At 43.9% G+C, this 24496-nt stretch overlaps 1 protein-coding gene across 1 annotated transcript in view; it reads right to left on the bottom strand.

Annotated features, from left to right (window-relative positions):
• Window positions 1–24496, bottom strand: part of CAPN6 (calpain 6) — a 64527-nt gene that overhangs the window by 3677 nt on the left and 36354 nt on the right. Inside the window, exons 6-13 of the mRNA XM_077922227.1 lie at window positions 23640–23832; window positions 19713–19906; window positions 18637–18714; window positions 16189–16384; window positions 14753–14875; window positions 13897–14099; window positions 6548–6669; window positions 1147–1283 (exon numbers count right to left, since the gene is read on the bottom strand). Coding sequence (XP_077778353.1) covers window positions 1147–1283; window positions 6548–6669; window positions 13897–14099; window positions 14753–14875; window positions 16189–16384; window positions 18637–18714; window positions 19713–19906; window positions 23640–23832 — 1246 coding nt within the window. The remainder of the gene's footprint in view (window positions 1–1146; window positions 1284–6547; window positions 6670–13896; window positions 14100–14752; window positions 14876–16188; window positions 16385–18636; window positions 18715–19712; window positions 19907–23639; window positions 23833–24496) is intronic.

Raw genomic sequence — 24496 nt, 5'->3', positions numbered from 1 at the left:
AGGCTGTGAATGTAACAAGTAAGTAAATCAACTATGTTGGCCTTCTGTAGGACTGGGGATACCCATAAAACGCACTTGGGCTGTGTACACACTATGCTTTCAAAGCACAATCAGAGGATTCTGGGCACTGTGGTTCACCTCTCACAGAGTTACAGTTCTCAGCAACCCTTAATAAACTACACTACCCAGAGGAGGGTTGCTTCAAATGTGCTTTAAGTTATAGTGTGTACACAGCCTAAGTGACATTGAACCAGTTTTAATTTAGTCTTTGAAATATACTCAGAGTCGAGTAGTAATTTCATGCTCTTTATTTCAGCTCATAGGAACAGTGATTGAATCCCCCCCGCCCCCCGAACTCAGGCTTTATATACATTATTTACACAATGAGTATCGTCTGATTGGTTGATTATGTTTCCCTCCTGGAGCCTTATTGGGCTGCTGCTGCAGGCCAATCAGTTGTTGCATTCTAGGATTCTACAGGCCTAATAGGTTGATAAACTTCCTGGGGTCTGATTGAGCTGCTCCTGCAGGCCAATCAGGTTGTTGCATTCTAGGCTCCTACCTGCCTATTGTTCTAAGATCTAAGCTTAGTACATACCAGTCTTGCTTAAACGGTTGACACGAGAAAAACAATGGTAGGGGAAAGAGTACCCCTTGGAGGAAGATAGGTTAAAACAACATAACACGTAAAAATCAATAAAATTAAATGAAAAATCCCTATTGAATGCATGCACAATGTCCCGCACATCCAAGGCTATGGTCACATGCCTCAAGATTTGGTATGAAGGCTCATACAATCATCACCTTGCTGAAACTAAACAGGTCTAGGTCAGGTTAGTGTCTGGGTGGGAGGCTATATGGGAATTACCCTCTAATGATGTATCATTGTGCTTTCCATGATCCATTAAACTGGAACCTGTATTGTTGGAGTTCTGTTTTTATTATATTGTTTTAAGTTGATTTGTACTATTGTATGCTGTTCAGAAATGCTTAAACTTTTAAGCAGTTTAGAAAGACTTTAAAATAAAATAACTAATGCCTGCTACCCTGCTGTGGGTTCCATAGAAATTTAAGAAAACAAAAGAAAAAGAAGGAAAGAAACTAGTAGAAAGCAGGTACAAGTAGGAATGTAATATTTTCTCTTACCTGGACAACAATCGGGCTCGCAATGTTCCTCTGGTAGAAAATGGCTTGTGTATTGAAAATAGCACTGAGGGTGCTCTTCTGCACAGGAGAACGAACTTTCTGATTCTCACACTTGATGACAATGTAGGGATTTGCTCCTGGGAAAAGACAGTGTTGTTCCACTTTCATCACCACCATCATTCATTTAATGCAATATAGACACTTTGCCACTATATGAATTCAGCCATATACCAAAGAAACATAGGGACTAGCCACCTAAACATTTTTGCTAGCACAATGGAACTTTCCTACCGTCTTCTTTCCCTGTGCACCACCCTGCAACTCCTAAATCTGTTTCAGATTCACGGTCCTTCCATCATGACACTCAAGGTAGTATACTTTCCCAGCCAAGCATGGACTTAGTTTCAGCAACGTGGCTGCATCACATGGCCTCAGACAATGCCCTGAGATGCATGGTACAAGAAGATGCAACTGGTGAAAAAACAGGCCAGATAGACAGCTCACTGGGGTGGGTAAATCATTATTGATATCATTATATATTTATTTATATATCCCGCTGTTTTTCCCTGACAGGACTTAAGGCAGCTTTCATATAAAAATGAGAGCAGCTAAAAGCATGGTGGGGGGGGGGGGGAGAGAACCCAATAATTAAAAAGTAATTAAACATTTATAGAAGTAAAACTAATATACACATATAAAGTCTATTAAAACCATGCAAATAAGAACAGCGTGGTCCCAGCCCTTTCATTAAAAGCAGCCAATTCCCAAAATCCTGTTGGAAGAATAAAGTCTTCACTTGCTGGCAGAAGGACAACATTGAGGGAGCTAGTTTAGCTTCTCTAGGAAAAGAGCTGCAAAGTCTGGGAACAGGCAGTATTGAGACCCTCTCCTATGTCCCCATCATTGAGCTATTTTTTAAGGAAAAGCAGCAAAAACTACACGGCCAACGTGGCTTGTCATATGTCCGGATTTCCCCGGACCTTTCCCCCCTGATTTTCACCCAGACACTCCTTCCGCCTACAATATTCTGAATAAGTCAAAACTAGGGCAGGTTCAAATGAGGGAATACGGTCTTTCAGATGGTTTGGACTGAAGCAAGTAGGGCTTTACAGGAATATCACAACCATATTACTCCACTGCTGAAATAACTGCATGGGTTGCCAATTAGCTACTAGACTAAGTTCAAGGTGCTGGAATACAAAGCCTTATACAACTTGAGAACAGGACACCAAAAAGTCACCCTATCCCATACATTGTCAAATAATCATCTCACTTTGTCAATCGATCATCTCAAGGGTACCCAGTAGATACCATCTTATCACAATATTGGAATTAGGTCTTTAATGTGGTGACACTCAACACTCCTGCTAAATATTTGACAGGCGCTTGTTGAAGACTTTCCTCTTTCAACAAGACTTGTAGGGGAACTTGTCTATCTGTATTGCACTGGATTTTGATTGAATACACATAATTGTTTTTGCTGTTTTTAATTGTATTGTATTTATTTTTTGTTTTTAAGTTATTTTTATATGTGCAATTATTTTAACTGGTGTGTTTGTGTGTGTGTGTGTGTGTGTGTGTGTGTGTGTGTTTTACATATGCATAAATCGCTCTGAGGTGCCTCATAGGGAGCAATTCATGAATGATATGAATAAATAACAAGGTGCTCAACAGAAATTAAAGGAAGCTTACCATTCCTAGTCTTCAGGAACAAATGAAAGGAGCCTCATACACCATTAAAAAGCAGAGGTTCATTTTGTTAAGTCAGGAGCCATGCAACCTTTAGCCCACGAGAAGGCAGTTATTGCAGATGCATAAACTAACCTTGGACAATGTCTTTGAATGCTGCCACCACAACAGGGCTTTTCAATGACAGCCAGACATAAGCATCTCCTTGTCTTGCTCATTTTCCTCTTGAACAAACACTTTGAACAGGCCTCACACAAGAAGAAGGGAAAATAAAACCCTGACTGACTTGGCCACTGGAGTGTCTTGTCTTATTGCTCAGTACTGATTAGATTAGAGGATGTTATGGCTCATTGGGTCTGAAGTGGATTTTTTAAATTTTACAACCTGGAAGCAGCAAGGAGTAGGTAGAACTCTTGTTAAGGGGGATTTATAAGAGCTCTGGCCAAACACTGCTGTCCTTTGACAGATGAGTCTTCATTTAAAATGCTGCGTGAAATCACACTCTTTCCGAGCACATGGACTTGATGGGAATGAGCTTCTGGTGGCATCATGTGGAAAAAGGAGAAGGGTTGGCCTTTTCAGCAAAACTAGTTTGGGTTCCTGGTGTGTGTGTGTGTGTGTGTGTGTGTGTGTGTGTGTGTGTGAGAGAGAGAGAGAGAGAGAGAGAGAGAGAGAGAGAGAGAATGAATGCAGGGCCTCAAACTCACACCTGCCTATCATTAAGAGCCAGTGTGGTGCAGCAGTTTAAGTGTTGGACTAGGACCTGGGAGAGACCAGGGTTCAAATCCCCACTCAGCCATGACACACATTGGGTGACCTGGGGGCCTGGAGTTGTGGCATGTTAGGCTAAGAGGCAAGATCACCCAGTGAGCTTCATGCCTGAGAGGGGATTTGAACCCTGATCACCCAAGTCTTAGCCTGATGCTCTAACCACTCACACCACGCTGTCTCTCATGTCATGGCTCTCAACCTGCCCATATATTAAGATCAACAACAGAAACCCTCGTTGTTTGTAGGCCAGCAGGGGAGATGGTCTTTTCTGTGGTGGCCCTGTGGATGTCAAACTCCTTACTAAATGAATCTGAGAAGGCTCTTGCACTCCGGTGTTTTCACATTCAGGTACACAGAGGACTAGCTGCACAGCTAATCCAGAAGGAAGAAATCACAGTAGTCAGAAAAAATGGTGGTGAAATACCAGCAGCAGTGAGGGAGGAACAATGGTGCTGAAAAAAGTGGATATTCACACAATTGAGAGAAATTTCTCTCACGGCTGAGTTTCTTGGACCTGAAAGTCAACACTGGCAAATTATTCAGAATAGCCCTGCTAGGCACTGAATGCCATTTTGCTGTTCAGTGACTACAAGTACTAGCTGTAAATCTAAGTAATAGGCTTTTAAATACCCCTGTGCTCCACGTGGCTTGGTGCTTGCAAATCCCATACCCAGCACTTGGCAGCCAGAGGTGTGTGTTTTATTGATCTGTCAGCACCGTAGTAGGAGCTGAGAAATAATCAGTCCTCTCTCTCAATCCGACCGCCTCTGTCACACACACCCACACACCCACACACCCACCCCTTCGGGAAATGTGAAAAGAAAAATGTTTCATGTGTGTGTTGGGGGCAGGGAAGGAAGGCTCTAAAAATAATGATTTAGCAGCCTGAGCTGAGAAAATTCCACTGCTTTTTAAGAGGCTCTTCTGCTTTTCTCTTTTTATATCGACCCCTGTGTTTCTCTGTTCTGCTAGGGCTTAGGCAAACACATGAAGCCATTGCAAAGGTTGCAAAATTTATCAAATGCCAAAAAATTAACAAGTGTCTAAATCTGGTACTGCCATTGAGCTTGAGGCCCCAGGCCAGATGACCTTCCTCCTGCCACTTCCGATTGGCCTTGCTTCGATATATACATGCATACATAACATCTGGATGCTACGCTGAATGCCATTTATGCTTAAACTCTTTCAGAGCATTTGCAGAACACTGACTACTGGTATTTGTCAAGGAAAATTGCCAAGGAGTCTCTGGCTATTGAAATTGTTCCAAGGCTGTCAAGGAAGGTTGGCATAAGAGTTGAAAGGCATTAGGTGCAACGACAACTGAATTATATGATGTAGATTTCCTCCCCGCTCCTTTTGAACAAACTATGTTATCAATTGGTGGATTTTAAGAAATTTGAAATAAGTTGATGTAAGTCACATGGCCAAATATTGATTACTCTCATTTATCATTCATTCAGTATGAAATTACATAAAATGTTACGAGAGATGTGTCTGTGTCTGCATTTCCAAAACTCAACAAAAGCTATTTTGAATATGCATTCTTCACATATTATCCCACCTCTATGGCTTTTGATGTTCAGTCTTTAAATCAGGCTAGCGAGCAACCCAAGCAACAAATGGCTGAAAAAGAAACCTGCATAGGTTCCAGCGCTTCTCTAGTGTCAAATGTCCAAAGACAAAGTACAGTAAACAAATAGGCAGCAGAGGGCGCTGCTTGACTTTCAAGTGAGTATCCTCCTTTCATATACGCTAAGTTTAAAAGGAGCCTGAGAAATTAATCAAGACTGGGTTCAGACAGACGGCTTGTCCACACTTCCGCTTGTCTCGTGCTTTTAGTTTGTCCCATGCTTTCTAGTCATGTGTTACTATTATTATTTGCAGTCAGCTGTTGCCTCTTCAATGCTCTATTCAGCACAGACTGCCCTCTGCCACCCCAATCTACCCAAACAGCTATCATGAAAGGAGAAGTGCGTGTTAGTCTTTGGACAATTTCAATGCACACGATCATCTCATTTCATGAAAACCACGGGGGAGTGAACCCAGGAAGTGGCTAGAATAAATTGCCATTCTGCCACTTGCTCCTGGGACAACCTGTGTTTTAAGTTCTGACCTGGGGCGCCAACTTGAATGAAATATGGGGGGGGGGGAGGAGCAGGAAGCCTTGCCCTGCATTATCAATCACAAGATGTGGCACTGGCGCACGCACGCGCACACACACACACACCATTCGAATGGCAATGCCCATCAGCTTTAGGAGGGCCAAGCCCCCTCAAATATTTTATTGGCTCCTATGATCAGAACAAATGGGTTTTCTGGAGGAAAGTGGCAGGGCAAAGGCAAAAACGCTCAGACATATGCATTCTAGGCATGGGACAAGTGGCAGTGTGGGCGAGCTCAGAATCACCTTGAAACAAACCTTCCATTGCCGAGAGGTAAGTATGGACCATGGATGGACAGGGCTTTTCTTCAGATGGAAGTCACCAGAACTCAGTTCCTGCACCTCCATTATAAGAGGACAAAGGAGGCGTTCATGGTGAGTTCCAGCACCTCTTTTTCTAGAAAAATAGCACTGTGAATGAGTGTGTGCCTTACAAAGCGAAATCCCAGTCCACCTGAAACTGCAATTTTAGGTCAGGTTTAGATATCTAAAGTTCAGACTGCAACATCTGACTTTTAGCTTCATTCCAGGATTTTTAATATGTTTCATCTCTGTGTTATTCACTAAGTCGACAGGAATGATTTCTCTAAGAACATGCTGTACAGCTCTCTTAAATCTTAGTTCCCTTTCTTAATCTTAAGCTCACCTGCTAGTTTTATCTGACAGCACAGTGCTTCCGTAGATTAAGGGAAATTGAATTTTAATGTTCAGGTCATTTGAATAATTTACTAACTCAGTACAAGAACCACAAAGACTTTTGGATTAACCCTTTGCACTTACCGATATATGGGTCCTGACATCTGAGACGTGACACAGAGTGGACTTTAACTTGGGACACCCTCGCAACGAAGCCACGTAGGATGTCCAGGCAGGCGCCCCTGGGTCGATGCAGTGTAAGCTCCCTGGAACACCAAGACAAAATGTATCAGGTAGGAATGACTGGTGGATTAATACCAGATTCTATATGGAATACAGTGGTGCCCCGCAAGACGAATGCCTCGCAAGACGAAAGGCCCACTAGACGAAAGGGTTTTCCGTTTTTGAGTTGCTTCGCAAGACGATTTTCCCTATGGGCTTGCTTCGCAAGCCGAAAACGTCTTGCGAGTCTTGCGATTTTTTTCGCTCCCCCTCTTTTTCTAAGCCGCTAAGCCGCTAATAGCCTTTTAGCCGCTAAGCCGCTAAGCCTTTAATAGCCGCTAAGCCGCTAAGCCGCTAATAGCGCTAATCTGCTAAGCTGCTAATAGGGTTGCTTCACAAGACGAAAAAACCGCTAGACGAAGAGACTCGCGGAATGGATTATTTTCGTCTTGCGAGGCACCACTGTATTGAACTTTTGCCTCCCTTACTTTGATGCCACCAGATACTTTGATGCTTATGGACAAATAATACAGTGTTGTGGGTGATTAATTTCAAAGTATTACAAGTGGGGAGAAAAGTTCTTCATTGGGGATGACACCTTAGAATAATATTTGAGCATGGTTTTTTACTCCAAGGTGTTAGGATGACTTTTTGTTGGGACAATATTTAAAATACATTTGCAAACATTGTAGGTTTGGCGCTTTGTTTCCTTGAGAAGGAAATGGGGCAAGACCAGCGGTAGGCATTTCTGGTATTGCACGCCACAAAATAATACAGGTGTGCTGTGGAGTCTTGCCCACTCCTGTCAATCTGATGTTTAGCTCTGCCCTCCCAAAAATATTTTTCTTGATTTTGCAGTAATACATGTTAAGTGAGCACATTAAAATTTGTAGAATGAGAAAATGAGGACATCCGTCCTCCTTGCCTTCTCTTGGCAGAAGCTAGGTAAGTATTAACCTTTTTTATATTCTATTATATGATCTTCAGTCATGTTTGTTTACTGTCTCTGTCATTTCTTCAAGAGGGTTCTTGCATATCATCTCATCATAGTTTCCATGAACCAAAGGAGACAGGACACACATGGGCATAGTTCTAACAAAGTCAGGAAGCCCAGATCTGTACTGATGCAACCAATATGGTGTTCTCCATTCATGTGCAATAATGGCCACCAACCGGGCAGAGAAAGTGTCTGGTTTCTAACCCACCCTGTACTGCTACTTTATGAGTGATTTTTCCCTGTAAGTGCTAACCACCACCACTAATAATAATAATAATAATAATAATAATAATAATAATAATAATTTATTATTTATACCCCGCCCTCCCCAGCCAAGGCTGGGCTCAGCTCAGGGCAGCTAACAAGCAATAATAAAAACAAGTTGAATGAATACAACTTAAAAACAAGATTAAATACAACATTAAAATATTGAAACATTAAAATATTAAAATGCAGCCTCATCACAGGAGGAGAAAGGAAAAAGAAAAGAGGGGGAAGGAATCAAATTGGCTCCAAGCCAAAGGCCAGGCAGAACAACTCTGTCTTACAGGCCCTGCGGAAAGAAAGATCCTGCAGGGCCCTGGTCTCATGAGGCAGAGCGTTCCACCAGGCCGGAGCCAGAGTTGAAAAGGCCCTGGCTCTGGTTGAAGCTAATCTAACTTCCTTAGGGCCCGGGACCACTAGGGTGTTGCTATTTATGGACCTTGAGGCTCTCCGTGGGGCATACCGGGAGAGGCGGTCCCGTAGGTACGAGGGTCCTAGGCTGTGAAGGGCTTTGAAGGTCAAATAGGTAAAGGTACCCCTGCCCGTATGGGCCAGTCGTGACCGACTCTAGGGTTGCGCGCTCATCTCGCTCAAGAGGCCGGGAGCCAGTGCCATCCGAAGACACTTCCAGGTCACGTGGCCAGCGTGACGAAGCTGCAACTGGCGAGCCAGCACCAGTGCCACACACGGAAACACCGTTTACCTTCCTGCTATAAAGCGGTACCTATTTATCTACTTGCACTTAGGGGTGCTTTCGAACTGCTAGGTGGGCAGGAGCTGGGACCGAACGACGGGAGCTCACCCTGCCGCGGGGATTCGAACTGCCGACCTTATGATCAGCAAGTCCTAGGCGCTGAGGTTTTACCCACAGTGCCACCCGCGTCCCTTAAAGGTCAAATCCAGCACCTTAAATCTGACCCTGTACTCCACTGGGAGCCAGTGGAGCTGGAAAAGCACTAGGTGAATATGCTCCCATGGTAGAGACCCCGTGAGGAGCCTCGCTGCAGCATTCTGCACCCGCTGGAGTTTCTGGGACAGCTTCAAGGGCAGCTCTGCATAGAGCGAATTACAGTAGTCAAGCCAGGAGGTGACCGTCGCATGGATAACTGTGGCCAGGTCGGGGCGGGAAAGTTAAGGGTGCTACCCACCTTATTTTTATGACTGCAAGCCATTTTACATTGCTTCATTATTCGACTCTAAAGCTGTAAACTATCTGGGGGCCTTAGAGTGAAGGGTAATAAATAATAATAATAATAATAATAATAATAATAATAATAATACTGTAATAGTAGTAATCTCCATTCTTATAATTTGAATCCTACCCTCTGTAGCAACAGAATACAGTGGTACCTCAGGTTACATATGCTTCAGGTTACATACGCTTCAGGTTACATACGCTTCAGGTTACAGACTCTGCTAACCCAGAAATAGTGCTTCAGGTTAAGAACTTTGCTTCCGGATGAGAACAGAAATTGTGCTCTGGTGGCGCGGCGGCAGCAGGAGGCCCCATTAGCTAAAGTGGTGCTTCAGGTTAAGAACAGTTTCAGGTTAAGTACGGACCTCCAGAACGAATTAAGTACTTAACCTGAGGTACCACAGTACAAGCTTCCTCCATCTTCTATGCCACAGCCCTTCTGATATTTGAAGATGGCTATCATAACATCTCTCTGGGCTCATCCTAACTATGGCTTGTCTAACCACTTTCCACAGGGGAAACCTGGTCTTTACCATTGAATCAGAGCAAACATCAATGGAGTTTTCTGTGATTTGACGTTTGCTGTGATTTAGTGCTAAAGAACAGGTTTTCCTGAGAAAGTGGCAGGGTGAACAGAAAAAAATCTCACTCATGCTTTCTTATGCATGGGAGAAGCAAAAGTGTGGATGAGCCTCATTCTTCTCCAGGGTAAGCATTCCCAACTCCCAAGGCTTGATTTCCAGGTGCTTGGTCATCTTTGACACCCTCCTCTGAACATGTTTGTCGAAATTCTTCTTAAGTTGTCATGCCCAGAACTGGACACAGGACTCCAGGTGTGGTCTGACCAAGGCAGAATAGCACTACTACTCCTTTCCTTGATCAGAACACTATATTAGTGTTGATGCAGTCTAGAATAACATTAACTAATTTTTTGCTGCTGTATCATACTGTTCACCCATCTGAAGCTACTAGGACCCGCTAAATCCTTTTCATGTGTTCTGTCAAGCCAGGTGCCCCCCTCCCATCCTGTATTTGTGCATCCTAGTATTCCTGCCTATGTGTAGAACCTTGAATTAGTACCTACTGAAATGGGACTTTAAGAAATGGTTTTGGCCCAGTCCTTCAATATGTTAAAGCCACCCTGAATCCTGATCCCACAATTTCTTCAAATTATTTGTAAAGATGTTGAACACCAGGCCCCACAGCACCCCACTTGCCACTCCCCCCCCCCAGGATGAACCATTGGTCCCAGCTGTCCTGATTGTGCAGAGCACCTAAATGCGAGCAGCTGCTCACGTGTAGGTGTCATTTTTAGCCCCAAGAGGATTTTTAGTCCTCTTAGCCAGGCACCCCACATGTTAAGGGCCTTGAGGACCCTGAAGCTGGTGCAGATGATCCCCTTGAGGGGCCATCCAAGTTGAGACCTGCTGAAGAGTCTCTCGAGCTGTCAGAGGAGGAGGCAGGGCCACCCACATCCTCAAGAATGCTGGTGTCAGAAAGCTCCAAGTCTAGCCTGAAGAGCAATGGCAGAACATGTGTCTACAACCCCAGAGCCATCACACTAGTCATGAGTGAGCGATCACTGGAGCTCTTTCACTAACAGCAGCAGTGATTAGGACGTGGTCTAAAAAGACAGTGTATATAAGGCCACCCTCTTGAGCCCCCCACTTGCTGGAAATAACATGGGGCTCTGGCTCCCAATTCCCAGGTGACCACCTTGCTGAATTTCCTGCAATATTCACTCACATTTGGACCTAGACTATTTTCTGTGATTGAGCTCGGCTTGTTTGGACTGTGTTGCTCCTGCAAGCCTGCCTTCAGTGCTTTGATGAGAGAGACTCGTGCCTCCTGGGTCTGGGATGCTAAGCTCCTGAGGGCACCCCTGGAGCATGACCACAGCTGAGCATACAAAATATGTGCTTTTTACAGGGAATTGCAGTCAATACAGAAATAGACCATACATGAGTAAGGCACATATATCTCTATGAGATATAACAAAGAAATGCTTCTCCCTTTTGTGGTCCCATGACAAAAAGATAGTAAGACCCAATTTAAACACTGCTGTAGGAAATAGCACACACCCCATGCCTCATTAAAACTGGGTGCTCAGCTACTAAGCATGGTTCATTAGCATGTCAGCATAGCACGCTACAGATTCTGCAACATTTCTTCTTTTCTTCTGTTTTTGAATTTTTAATGCAACATTCTGATTGCAAGAACAACCTGGATGTGTGCAACACTGCATAGGTATCTTCCTCTTGAGCACTTTGCATTTAAGCATATACTAATTCTTTAGAAGCTGGGAACACAAAGACCATGTTATATGTGTGTTCAGAATATCTTCTAGGCACAGCCCATTAGAATCAAATGGGACCTCACTGAGGACACACCACTGTTCTGATATGGGGAAAGGAGGCACTCTCCAGCTCGATAAGAGGTATATCAAATCTGTCATGTTCCACTGTTCGACCTAATTTGTATCTGTACACCAGGAAAGCCAATGAAAACATAAATGCACAAAAAGGAAGAACACTTTATTCTATTTGACACTTATATAAAGGAAAAAGAATGATAAACAATAAATGATAGTATCAAACACCAGTAGAAAGGGAATCTTGCATCCTTTTGTGAATGGGTGTAGAACTATTTGCTACTGGGTGGAATCTGGAGGTGAACTGAATGCATCTCCATCCCCAAGGCAGTTTCACATCGAATACTGCCCCTTGGGAAATATTGCAATTGAGAGAAATGACAGTGGTGGTAAACTGGCATGGGACAAATGCACAAAGGTTGCAGGCAATGTGATCCCTGAAATCACAGTGAATGTCATCCTCACAAGAAATGGGTGCACCCCTTTTTGCAATCATCATGTCAGTCCTTTTGTGAATGGGTGTAGAACTATTTGCTACTGGGTAGAATCTGGGGGTAAAAAGATTGCATCTCCATCCCCAAGGCAGCTTCACGTTGAATACTGCCCCTTGGGAAATATTGCAATTGAGAGAAATGACAGTGGTTGTAAATTGGCATGGGACAAATGCACAAAGGTTGCAGGCAATGTGTTCACTGAAACCACAGTGAATGTCATCCTCACAAGAAATGGGTGCACCCCTTTTTGCAGTCATCATGTCAGTCCTTTTGTGAATGGGTGTAGAACTATCTCCTACTGTGTGGAATCTGGGGGTAAGAAGATTGCATCTCCATCCCCAAGGCAGCTTCACATTGAATACTGCCCCTTGGGAAATATTGCAATTGAGAGAAATGAGAGTGGTTGTAAACTGGCATGGGACAAATGCACAAAGGTTGCATGCAATGTGATCCCTGAAACCACAGTGAATGTCATCCTCACAAGAAATGGGTGCACCCCTTTTCGCAGTCATCATGTCAGTCCTTTTGTGAATGGGTGTAGAACTATCTCCTACTGTGTGGAATCTGGGGGTAAGAAGATTGCATCTCCATCCCCAAGGCAGCTTCACATTGAATACTGCCCCTTGGTAAATATTGCAATTGAGAGAAATGAGAGTGGTTGTAAACTGGCATGGGACAAATGCACAAAGGTTGCAGGCAATGTGTTCACTGAAACCACAGTGAATGTCATCCTCACAAGAAATGGGTGCACCCCTTTTCGCAGTCATCATGTCAGTCCTTTTGTGAATGGGTGTAGAACTATCTCCTACTGTGTGGAATCTGGGGGTAAGAAGATTGCATCTCCATCCCCAAGGCAGCTTCACATTGAATACTGCCCCTTGGGAAATATTGCAATTGAGAGAAATGAGAGTGGTTGTAAACTGGCATGGGACAAATGCACAAAGGTTGCATGCAATGTGATCCCTGAAACCACAGTGAATGTCATCCTCACAAGAAATGGGTGCACCCCTTTTCGCAATCATCATGTCAGTCCTTTTGTGAATGGGTGTAGAACTATTTGCTACTGGGTAGAATCTGGGGGTAAAAAGATTGCATCTCCATCCCCAAGGCAGTTTCACATTGAATACTGCCCCTTGGGAAATATTGCAATTGAGAGAAATGACAGTGGTGGTAAACTGGCATGGGACAAATGCACAAAGGTTGCAGGCAATGTGATCCTTGAAACCACAGTGAATGTCATCCTCACAAGAAATGGGTGCACCCCTTGTTGCAATCATCATGTCAGTCCTTTTGTGAATGGGTGTAGAACTATCTCCTACTGTGTGGAATCTGGAGGTGAACAGAATGCATCTCCATCCCCAAGGCAGCTTCACATTGAATACTGCCCCTTGGTAAATATTGCAATTGAGAGAAATGAGAGTGGTTGTAAACTGGCATGGGACAAATGCACAAAGGTTGCATGCAATGTGATCCTTGAAACCACAGTGAATGTCATCCTCACAAGAAATGGGTGCACCCCTTTTCGCAATCATCATGTCAGTCCTTTTGTGAATGGGTGTAGAACTATTTGCTACTGTGTGGAATCTGGGGGAAAGAAGATTGCATCTCCATCCCCAAGGCAGCTTCACATTGAATACTGCCCCTTGGGAAATATTGCAACTGAGAGAAATGAGAGTGGTGGTAAACTGGCATGGGACAAATGCACAAAGGTTGCACGCAATGTGATCCCTGAAACCACAGTGAATGTCATCCTCACAAGAAATGGGTGCACCCCTTGTTGCAGTCATCATGTCAGTGCTCCCCACCGAAGTGTGTTGTACATCTATCTCCCTCATCATCACTCTTTGAATCTTTTGCTTCCTTGGTCTAAGACAGATGAGCATGTTATTCATGCAAGCCGGGGAGAAATGGGAAGGGAAAATTGCTGTCATCTTCAAGTAGTCGTAGTACCTGAGCTCCGATGGCACATCTGTGAACAGCCTCAGAATGAATTCAGCTTCAGTATCAGGTCTGAAGGTGGTTGGGATCAGGACATACCGGCCTTCCTTGAGGCACAACTTCGAAAATACCATGCGATTGTCAATGTACAGGGAAGTTGCCATTTTCTCTTGCACTGTCACTTTATGCATTCGATACTCTCTGTTGGCCTCAACCTAGGGTTAGAAAGCAGATTGCATTGCATAGCATAGAGCAATCTAACACAACATGAGAGTGAGGTAGATCCTATGCTGTGACTTCAAACAGGCATAAAGATGAAGATAGAGCAGAGGTGGAGAGCAGAGGTGTTTTTTGTGTGTTTTCACTTGCTCTGTCAACTAACGCCTGGTGCAAAAGTCACACCATTTGAATTGAAGAACTGAGTGTCTCAAAGTGCACTAAGGATTTCGTTTTTGGTATCAGAACTGAACTGAGCTCACAGCCACGTTGTACAAAAGCCTGCACATGGAAAAGGTCACCTTGTGAGTAGGAAACCTGTGCCACTCTACTATAAATTACTCATAGATGTACCAGTAGATTCTGACCTACCTTCTGCCTATGTCTACCTATACCTATGCTTTTGCTGGGAGTGATGCAGCAATGCTTGCAATAAGCTAGCTGAACCAGCATGTGTGCAAATATGTGTGTGGCACTGATTCCTTCTGTTTTAGTAACTACTTACTGGTAAAGTAGATTACCTCCCTTCAGGCCTTCCTGCTTCTTCTCTAGTAGCAGGTAGTATGTGTTTGGCCTGACCCAGCAGGCTCTTCTTATGTTCTTATGCTCTTACCAAACTCCAACAGCTTTGGCATGCAGCATGGACACCTACCTTGAAGATTTCAAAGCCAATAACCAAGTTGTCCCCTTTCCCTTCTCTTTTGTAAATGCGCTTGTCCTTCTGCTGCAGGCAGATCATCACTTTGTCCTGCGACTTCTTGACATCAAAGATATACTTAAAGAGAAGGAAGAGGAGCACAGGGTGAGGGGAGGGCTGTGGCTCAGTAGCGGAGCAGCCGCTGCGGTAAACAATGCCTGTAGCTGAGTTGTTAACAATGGATTATCACAGGATTGGGGTGCTGTCCGTTCCAAAGTCCTATGCACGGCAGTCACTCCACAAACAAATGAACATTATGGGAATTATCATGCTCACAAGACCAGTCATATCCTCCTGGGTTAAATCCAGAGCTCCTTTTTAGTCCTGTACACTTTCCCCCTTAAACTGCATTGGGTTGGGGTTAGAATTGTGCCCCTATGCCCTGCCCTTCACCTTCACATGTTCAATGGGCAAACACCAGTGATCTGTGCCCTCAGTTTTTGCAGGATATAGGCTGCATGTAGGGAGCAGACTTGACCTTCAAAAATAACATTCCGAATGCCTCTAATATAGATCAGATCAGATCAGAATAGAATAGAATGATGAAGATCTTGAAGATGATGATGATATAGAAATGGAACAAACTAGATTTATGGGTAACCACAGGATAAAGCTATCTAAATCAGAATTAGACTAGTACAGAGGTTTTCAACTTTTTTGAGTCCACGGCTCCCTTGACCAACTACATTCTTTCTGCAGCATCACTGTGGGGATCAGGAGCCCAGTCATGTCACCTCTTGCCTGCAGAGCTGGCAGCCTCTCACCCTTTTTCAAACACCCTCCTCCCTTGGGGAGATCCTCTCCTCTCCTTGGGAGTCCTCCGGGCAGCCACTGCTTCCACCCCTGGTCTCTGAGCTGCCCCTCCTGCCCCAAAGAGAGGTACCTCCTCATGCTGCCTCACAGGGGCCTGGGCAGAGGATGCCCCCAGCCTTAGTGGACCAATGGAAACTGGCCAAAGGTGAACATGAGGTCAGCACCTTAACTTGCGAGGCAGCAGTGGCAGCAGCAAGGCAGCTGCAAACAAACAGATGTGCAAGCCTTTGGGAGACAGAGACACAAGAGGGCATTAGAGGAGAGAGGGAAAGAAAGAAGGACAGAGGCCAGTGTTACCTGCGGCACCCCAGACCATCATTCAAGGCCCCCCAGCGTGCCACAGCATGCTTGTTGAAAACCACTAGACTAGTACTTCCACCCAGCACTGGCAAACTGGCTGTGATGCAAAAACATAAAGCAGTTTTGGGAGCAGTATCTTCTTCCTGCCCCTAAATCTGAAGCTGAAAGGCACGGCAGGAAAACTGTCGGCTCAGCTTTGCTTTGCTGCGTAATTATTTCCATATAAGTTTAACACTGGTGAAGGGGGGGGGGGGAAGCAAGTATAACTGTGCTCCAACCTGTGGGTTTTGGAAGAAGGTGGCTGCATTATTTAAGCACCCCCCAGCGCGGTTTAACATTGGGTCTCGATTCTTTTTCCACTCTCCACGAATCATTTTCTTTTCCCAGGTCTTATGTATACTAAAAAAGGACGTGTTCACAATCCGGCAGACATCAACATCGGTGAAGTTTTTGCACCAGTCTTCAAACGACATCCTAACTCAGAGAGTAGAAAAAAATACAGTTGAATTTCCTGTGGACAGATAACACATGTGTTTTGGGGCACCGTGCTCTTGCACAGGCCACATGACTTGCATGGGAGTGCAGCCCAGAAGATGGACATCCTAGTTTTGCACTGGGACATTCTGGAGGGTATGGTGGCACCATTCACATAACGAAACTACAATAGAAATATCCATGTTTTCAAAAGTAGGGGCTCCATGGCTTGGCTTTTGAAAAACAGAGGGTCCACAGTACTTAGCTAACTGGGAGCCACTGGCCTAGAGAGTCGCAGGATTGTGGCACAGGACATGGGCAAGGAAAGGATTTGAAATGCACAACACAGACGCACACACACACACACTGTGGTGCACTTCAAATCCCTACCCTGCATCACTCCGTGGCTTTCCAGAAGAAGAAAAGAAAGAAGTAAGAAAAATGTGGGATGTTCAATGCTCGGGACATCTCATTTAGTCAATATATTTAAAAACAGAACAATTATTATTTAGGTAATTTAGCAGATGTGAAATATAACAGAAACAACCAGCCCCACAAACTCACCTACTACACAAGCATGTATCTAATTGGTAGAAACAGCACTTTCCCTTCTGCTGCTATCTCTCTGCACTTAAGCCCACACTAAAAGGTGGGGCATAGCTACAGACACAGGCATGGGGAATATCGCACTAGTTTTACAGGTTACAATAATGCTTGCACTTCTGTCCCATTTTTCTGATGCTCCTTTCACCTGTGGTGTTATGGAACTGTGGTTTTTGGACTGATATACCAGCATGTCATGCTAAATTTCATTCATCCCAGTGGGCATAGTGTGGCACAACAAAGAATGACAATTGTACCTTGCTACATACACCCCCACCCTTTCTGCACTTGCATCCTTCCGTTTCCCCATGATTTCCTCAGGATAACAGCAGGGAAAAACTGTATGCTGGTATGATGCCACTGCAAACTTTATCACTTCCCTCCTGTGATTTTGGGGGCTAAGGAGGCTGCAATTTTGCAGGAATCAAATGACACAGAAATGAGCATAAAACATGCACTATCCTTCCATTAGTTTTCTGCAAGTAGCTTTTACATTGTATAAATGTGGGAAATTAGCAGCCAGATCTAACAACACCTATTCTTGCAAGTCAGCAAGAGATGGAATTAAGACCACAGAGCTGAACTGCTGATAGGCAGAGACTCAGACCATAGAAATATAATTTGGTAGAGAGGGCTCTGTGTGATGTCATTTTCTCCTCTCTTGAGCGGGCATAATTGAGGAAGTATTTACTGCTCCCTCTCTCTCTTTCTCTTTGACCAGCAATGGGAGCAGACATATATCTAACTATTCCATTCTCAGGCACATGCCTGAGGCTGCTTATACTGTAAATATAAGTATTTTGTCTGCATTTACTTTACTGCTGTTGAGAATGAAGACTAAGACTAAGAGCAAGTAAATCATATTTTAAACTGACTTCTCAGTCTGTTGTTTTATTTTCTGTTAAGTGGAGTAAGAAATGGGGAGCCAGCTTACTTTGCAGCTGGGCTTAATTAAAAGAAGGCACAGCCTAATCCTATATGCTCTCTATTTTTCTGCTAAGGATAGGACTTTAAACTCTGTGCAGTATATGTTCAACCCACAAATGCGGGTGTCTGGAGGGGTAAATTGCAATTAATATATCCTCTCTTACATTAAAAAAAACCCATCTAAGCTCAACCATAATGTGGAAATTCACAGGGAAGTGTTGGGGAAGTGGAATAAACTGCCAAGTAAATGCAGCCATAGAGACAGAAGTTGTTTGCTAGAGCGACTGAATGGAAGAAAGGTGCTTGGTTGGGCTAGACAGGAGAATACTGCAGGGGTGAGAGGAGAGAAAAAGAGGGATATCTTCAAGGAGTGGGTTGGATAGCAGAGATGGAGGGTAGAGAGATGGGCAGAAGCCAGGACTAGCATCAAAGTTTGGCATGGCTGAGCATACACCAAGGGCTCCCAACCATTCAGAGAACCTCCTAAAAGAGCCACCAGGACCCACTGCATTGAGTAAGTAGACTCACTGATGAGCAGTATCTTGCCAAGGCCCTCCAAAACCTGGAGCTGAGGCTGGATGAAATGGGAAAGTGGTGGTGCTGGAGGCTGGAGCAGTGCCTCCACCCTAATTTCCCTCTTCCTGTCTATGAAATGTTATGGGCCTTTCGGTTGTCTTGACATATAAATGTCTTAATGCTGCCTTAATGAGACCATTGCTCACCAGAACTCTCCGTCGTTTTCAATAGTGAGTCTTAATTTCTTCCGTTCTGCTTGGCTCACCTTTTTCCACTCCTCTGATCTGAAGGGGAGGAAAAATGTTAAATCAAATAGCTCTTTCATTTGTATAAACATATATTTAAAGGGAAGAGCCATAAGCTGAGTGGTAGAGTATCTGCTTAGCATGAAGAAGGACCTAAGTTTAGTCCCCAGCATCTCCAGGCAGGGCTTATCAGGTTCATTGTCTGTCAGGTTCATTGGTCTATTTTCAGGGGCTCCATGTAAAATTGTTTCTTAAAAAATGAGGTAGAATGACATAGTGGTTAAAGTGCCTGAATAGGACCTGGAAGACCAAGTCCCCCCTCAGCCATAAAGCTCACTGGGTGTGAAGATAAAATAGGGAGGGGGAGAATCATGTACGAATGAGTGAATGAATGAATTTTGGGTTGACTTCCCTGGAAAAAACCCTCTTTACTGCTGAATCAAAGCAAACATCAATCCACGGGCAATCTGATTGATGTTTGCTCTGATTCAGCAGTAAAGAGTAGGTTTCCCAGGAGAAAAGTAGCAAGATGAGAGGAAGTGTGAAAGAGCCCACTTGTGTTTGTGTTTGCATGTGTATACATGATGGTCTTCCCTATAAAACAAGAAACCTACAAAACTAGCATATCAGGGAGAAGACTATTTTACAACCATTTTCCTGGGTGCCCTAGTTTTTTTATCTCCAGGCTAATGATGATTCTGCAAAAGCAGAAGGAAATAATTTGTAAGGAACAGAGACTGAAAATGCATATATTTGCCCAAATTATTTCCTTCTGCTTCTACATTAACATGATTTAGAAAACAAGACAAAACCCACTAGTCCCACTAGCTAGGGATGATGGGAGTTGTAATCCAAAAACAGCTGGAGACCCAAGTTTGGGAATCCCTGCTCTAAATGGAGCCAGCCACCACCATGTTGCCTGTCTTCATGTGTCCCTTGGAAATGTTTCCACACTTGAGAGTGTGTTTCTTTTAGCCTCTGTACCTCTCTCAAAAAGTGACAAGCGCATCCTAAATATCAAAGCATGCTTTGCTTACGAATCGCTCCATGGACCGTTCCACTCGCTCTTTCCCCAGGGGTTCCTCAACCTGATCATGAAGAGTTTCTTAGTCTTTTGCCATGGCAGGCACTTCTCTTCCAGGGGCATCTTCAGGATTTCTGTCACCGAGTAGGCATGGCCTTTGACCAAACCCATTTCAGTCTGTCCCTCAAATTCATCAGAGGACAAAGGCTGCGGCGTAAGAAAAACATGACTTAATGCAGGGATTTCAAAAGTCTTTGAGGAACACAGAATCTAGTATTTCCTTCTTCTTAAGTAATCCTCTGGGTCCCTTCATCAGTTTTGCCCCCCTGACCCCAGTATTTTTCTGACTTTAACACAAGGTCCTAAGATCCTCGAAAGCAAGGGTGGTGAACCTCTGACTCACGGGCCAATTTGGCTCCCAAAGCCCATCTGCCCCAAATCTGACTTCATACGTGGCATCAGGGGTGGGGCAGGTGGAGACATAGCTGGCTCAGCTGCTCAACCAAGCTCCCCATAAGGAACTTTATCACACAGCCCATCGCTACAGAAAACTGGCTGGAGGTCACTGCTGATCAGCACTGACTTCAAGCCTGCTGGGCCAGCAGTGCTTCAAAGCACCGTGCAGGACTCTCACCCCTTCCCAAAAAATACCTGCTTTTTTGGGGGGGGGGAAACACACATGCTCTGACATGTTGTGTATTGCCTCTCTAGCACAGTATAACTTTGGATAGTTTGGAACTGTTGTCTTAGCATCTCAGTTCATTGAGATTCATTGCCAGGATTTACACACCCCAGCTTTGGAGAGCATTAATTATCTACTGAATTTTCTAGTCCTTATTGACCACACACCTCTGCTTCTAGGCTTCTTTCCTCTTACTTACTTGTCCATGTTCCAGACTGCCTGTTCCTATACACACTGCTGCCACCAATAATAACGGCAACTAAAGCAAAACATTCTAAAGCTGGGGGTGGGGTGGGTGAGTGAGGGAATAATAATAAAAACACAAATCAGTGAACGGTTTTCTAAAAGTCACTATCAGTGTCAACTAACGGCAAAATCCACCATGTCTGACCATAACTGCAGTTCACAGAGAATCACTTCATAAGTTATACTGAGATCCACTGGCATTTCCCATGGGCTTCTCACCAGTCCTAACAATTATTCACTTGTATTCTTCACAAACAACACAGCATGCGTTTCCATGACAGCATAAGGAGTTATAACACTATTCCTTCTTGTTAAAGCTGCAAAGACTGAAAAAGATTTCCATTAATCTTGGTGGTGACTTGCAACCTGAATTGTAACCCGCTTCCTTTTCAAATTTTATTTTATTACGAAAAGCAATTCTTAGTACACCAATGTTTTCTGTATCCAAACGCAGGATCTCTCAGTCACCTGATAAAACCAAAACATGTAGCATCACCTTTCTATTTTGAGTTATAAAGCTACACATTAATTAAAAACTCTCTGTGTAGAAACACGTAATAGCGTTTGCAAACACATCCACCTTTGCTAGAAGCTAAGTTGTGAGGGAAGTTCATTTAAGCTTGATGTTGAATTGATATTGCTCTTGTCCCCATGGAGCAATTTTCAGAGGCACAACTGGTGCAATTGAAGAAAACCGTCCATCACACAACCAATCAGCTCCTGTTTGTATGCTTCTTGATATTCTGTCGGCAATTTTTGCTTTTTTCCAAAACCAGAGTCAAACTTGGGAATGTTGATGGACTTTCACATGGAGAATCTTACACAGCTTTGAATTTTCCATGCCATGTGTATTTTTACCACAGGTCAAGAGAAAACCATAGCCTTGAGTGTCTGAAACCAGTTGGCTAGATAAATGAAGAGCACCATATGCTTTTCTTAGCCACATCCGCTATTTACTCTTAATGCAAGCCAAATGGAATGTCTTCATACAAGATAAGAAGAGACAAAGAAAGGCCTCGAGCTCAGTGCCTGCTCTGCACGTGGAGGGTCCCAGGTTGCATTTGTAACATCTCAGTGGGGAGTGGGAGAATGTCCACTGTCCGAAACCGCAAGACAGCTGCTGCCAGTCTATGCAGAAAACACTGGGCTAGTTGGAACAATGGCCTCCATCCTGTGTTCCAGTGAGCTGCTACGAGCAATGTATTTTGTTCAGTCTATCAAAAGACTGGGGTGCTGCTTGTTACAGAGTCCTGGGTAAGATAGCCATTCTACAAATGAACATCATGTTCACATAAGCCCCTGGGTTAAATCCATTCCAGGGGTTCTTATAGCCCTGTATGGGTTTCCCTACTCCTCTGCATGCAGCTGCTAGTCTGTGTAGACCAAATTGAGTTTGATGGCCAATGTCTGACTGAGGCTGCATTTGCATGGCAGTTTAATTCATTGGAGCTGGACTATAGAGCATGCTTAGTGCTTGTTTTCATATTTGCTTCCAGGGGAAAAAACTGTCTGCAAATATTGGAAAGAGTGCTAAACATGTGCTATATTCCACTATAATTCCACGCAAGGGAGGCATGCAAGGTTGCTTCTACCCAGAAATTTGTCATCTTGATGCCAACAGAATGAAAGCATTATTGGGTCTAATAGGTATATAGGAAGCTCCTTTCCAAGGAGTCAGACAATTGGGCCATCTAGCTCTCTGCTCTCTGCACTGACTGTCAGTGGTTCTCCAGGACTTAGGGCAGGGTTTGCTCCAATTCTACATGGAGATGCTAAGGATTGAACCTGGGACCTTCTGCATGCAAAGCATATGCTCTACCACTGAGCTATGGCCCTTCCCCTTATATCATGCACTGTAAAACACACATGTGTGTATATACATATCCCTTCACTGAATGTACACAAGTAAGTGGCCTATGAATGGTATAATAAAGGCAGTTTCGTAAAACTAAGACACCAAGAAATGCCATGTGATTCTTTGCCATTTTCCAGGGTTTTGTCTGTTGTATAATACCATTTTATAGGTTTTTATGTTGTATTTTAAACTATTAAGCAGTTTAGAACTGCTTGTAGGTTAAGTACACAAGCAAATAATCACCAATGAGTGGTGATTACAAATTCCAGGAGAGTAGTTCTGCTGCATTTTATTTATTTGCATGCAAGTAAGCAAGCAAGCAAATAAAAAACATGCAACACAACTGCTCTCCTGGAATTTGTAATCAGCACCAAATGACAATTTGTCTGCTGTAAATGAGTGTTTGGAAAATTGATTGTGACTATGGGAAATAAGCAACCAAACAAACTGGGAAGGCAGTAGAAGCTTGGACTGGAAGCTGGAAAACTCTGCTTTATTCATCTATGTCTGATCCAGGAATTATTCATCCCTTGCCCTATTCCAAAGGGGGTGGAACCTCACATTTCTGTGAAGAGTCAAGAGCATAGCAAGGGACAGATTAGATTGCAGATTTGGTTTTCACAGCTTCTATCCCCAGGGAGCTCTTTCCACACAGATTTGTCTTCCGACAATCCAGTGTGCCTTCAAGGGAACTACGGGTGAACTCTCACTCCATGCACAGCTCCAGACATCTCTTACGCTTTGTCATTCTCCCATCGAAAATGTCAGTATGGAGCGTACATGCACATATACACACACAACTCAGGCTCCTGTGGCTGCACTGCAGGGAAAGTGAAAATCAGCTCTCTTTAGTTCAGTCTTCCTACTGCAGACCCCCTATCACTCTTAGATAATTTGTTAGTTAGTGGGTTGGAGTATTGTTTCATTTATTGTTTACTAATGTTGTTTCTTATTATTGTTATGGGGTGGGGACTGGCTTTCTTATTTTTTGTTTCCCCTACCATGCTGTATGGAATTTTTATACATCATTTGAATCCTCCTCCACATTTGAATGGGATATATATTTTCAGTGTAGGCCTCTAAGAGACTTTCTGGGTGACAAGCAACTATTATTATAATTTTTTTAAATGCTCCTTCTCTTAGTAATATAAAATTACCATGATGTAACAGCTGATTAATCCATCTCTTCTTTGCACCTTCAGCAAGTCTTCAAAGAGTTTCGCCCGCTCGATGATATCATGGCTGTAGTGGCCATCAATCATGTCAATGGATTCTGCAACTGCTCCTGTGAAGTCAACGATGGCCTCTGCGGTGTTGCCACCATCCAGGGCTTCATAAGACCCAGCCATCCTAATGGTAACACAATGTATATTGAGGACACACCCAGATATATGAAGAAGGTTTCGCTGCTCCCAATGGGCTGCCTCCCTCCTCCTCCTCCCCTCTAGAGGCATCGTGCTTACCTAGGTTTCATTTCCTTTGTTAGGAGATCACTAGACTCTTGTTGGTATTTTGTAATATTTGGGTTTATTTAAAAATGCACGGGTTGGGCAAAGGTGGAGCAGGCAGAGCTTAAATACTCCAACCTATGGGGAAATCCACTACCCCACATCATATCTCCAGAGAAAGGCAGCCAGAACTCCAAAATGATGTAAGTTGGTCAAGCTAAAACTCAATTCTCTGCCTTGCCATCTCGCTAGCTAGTCTTAGCCCCCTACAAAAACTGCTGCTTCCTATCATTTGTTTACCCAGAGACCTAGATCTCACCATCCTTAGCTCAGAGTGGGAGAATGAAAGGCATACACCCTTTAGTTATGTCCTCCTAGCCATTTCCTGCAACTACCCACTCTCCTGCAGATAAGCCCCATTAAATTTGAACTAGAGTAGAATTGTGCTGTCAAGGGAGAGCTATGCATTACCTACAGGTATAGACAGGGCTTCTTTTCATCCAGAACTTGCCAGAACTCAGGTCTGGCGCCTCTCAAGTGGGCACTATTGTCATTATAAGAGAACA

Source organism: Podarcis muralis, chromosome Z, assembly GCF_964188315.1.
Source record: "Podarcis muralis chromosome Z, rPodMur119.hap1.1, whole genome shotgun sequence".
Taxonomy (NCBI): Eukaryota; Metazoa; Chordata; class Lepidosauria; order Squamata; family Lacertidae; genus Podarcis; species Podarcis muralis.
This window is presented reverse-complemented; position numbering and strand designations above follow the sequence as displayed.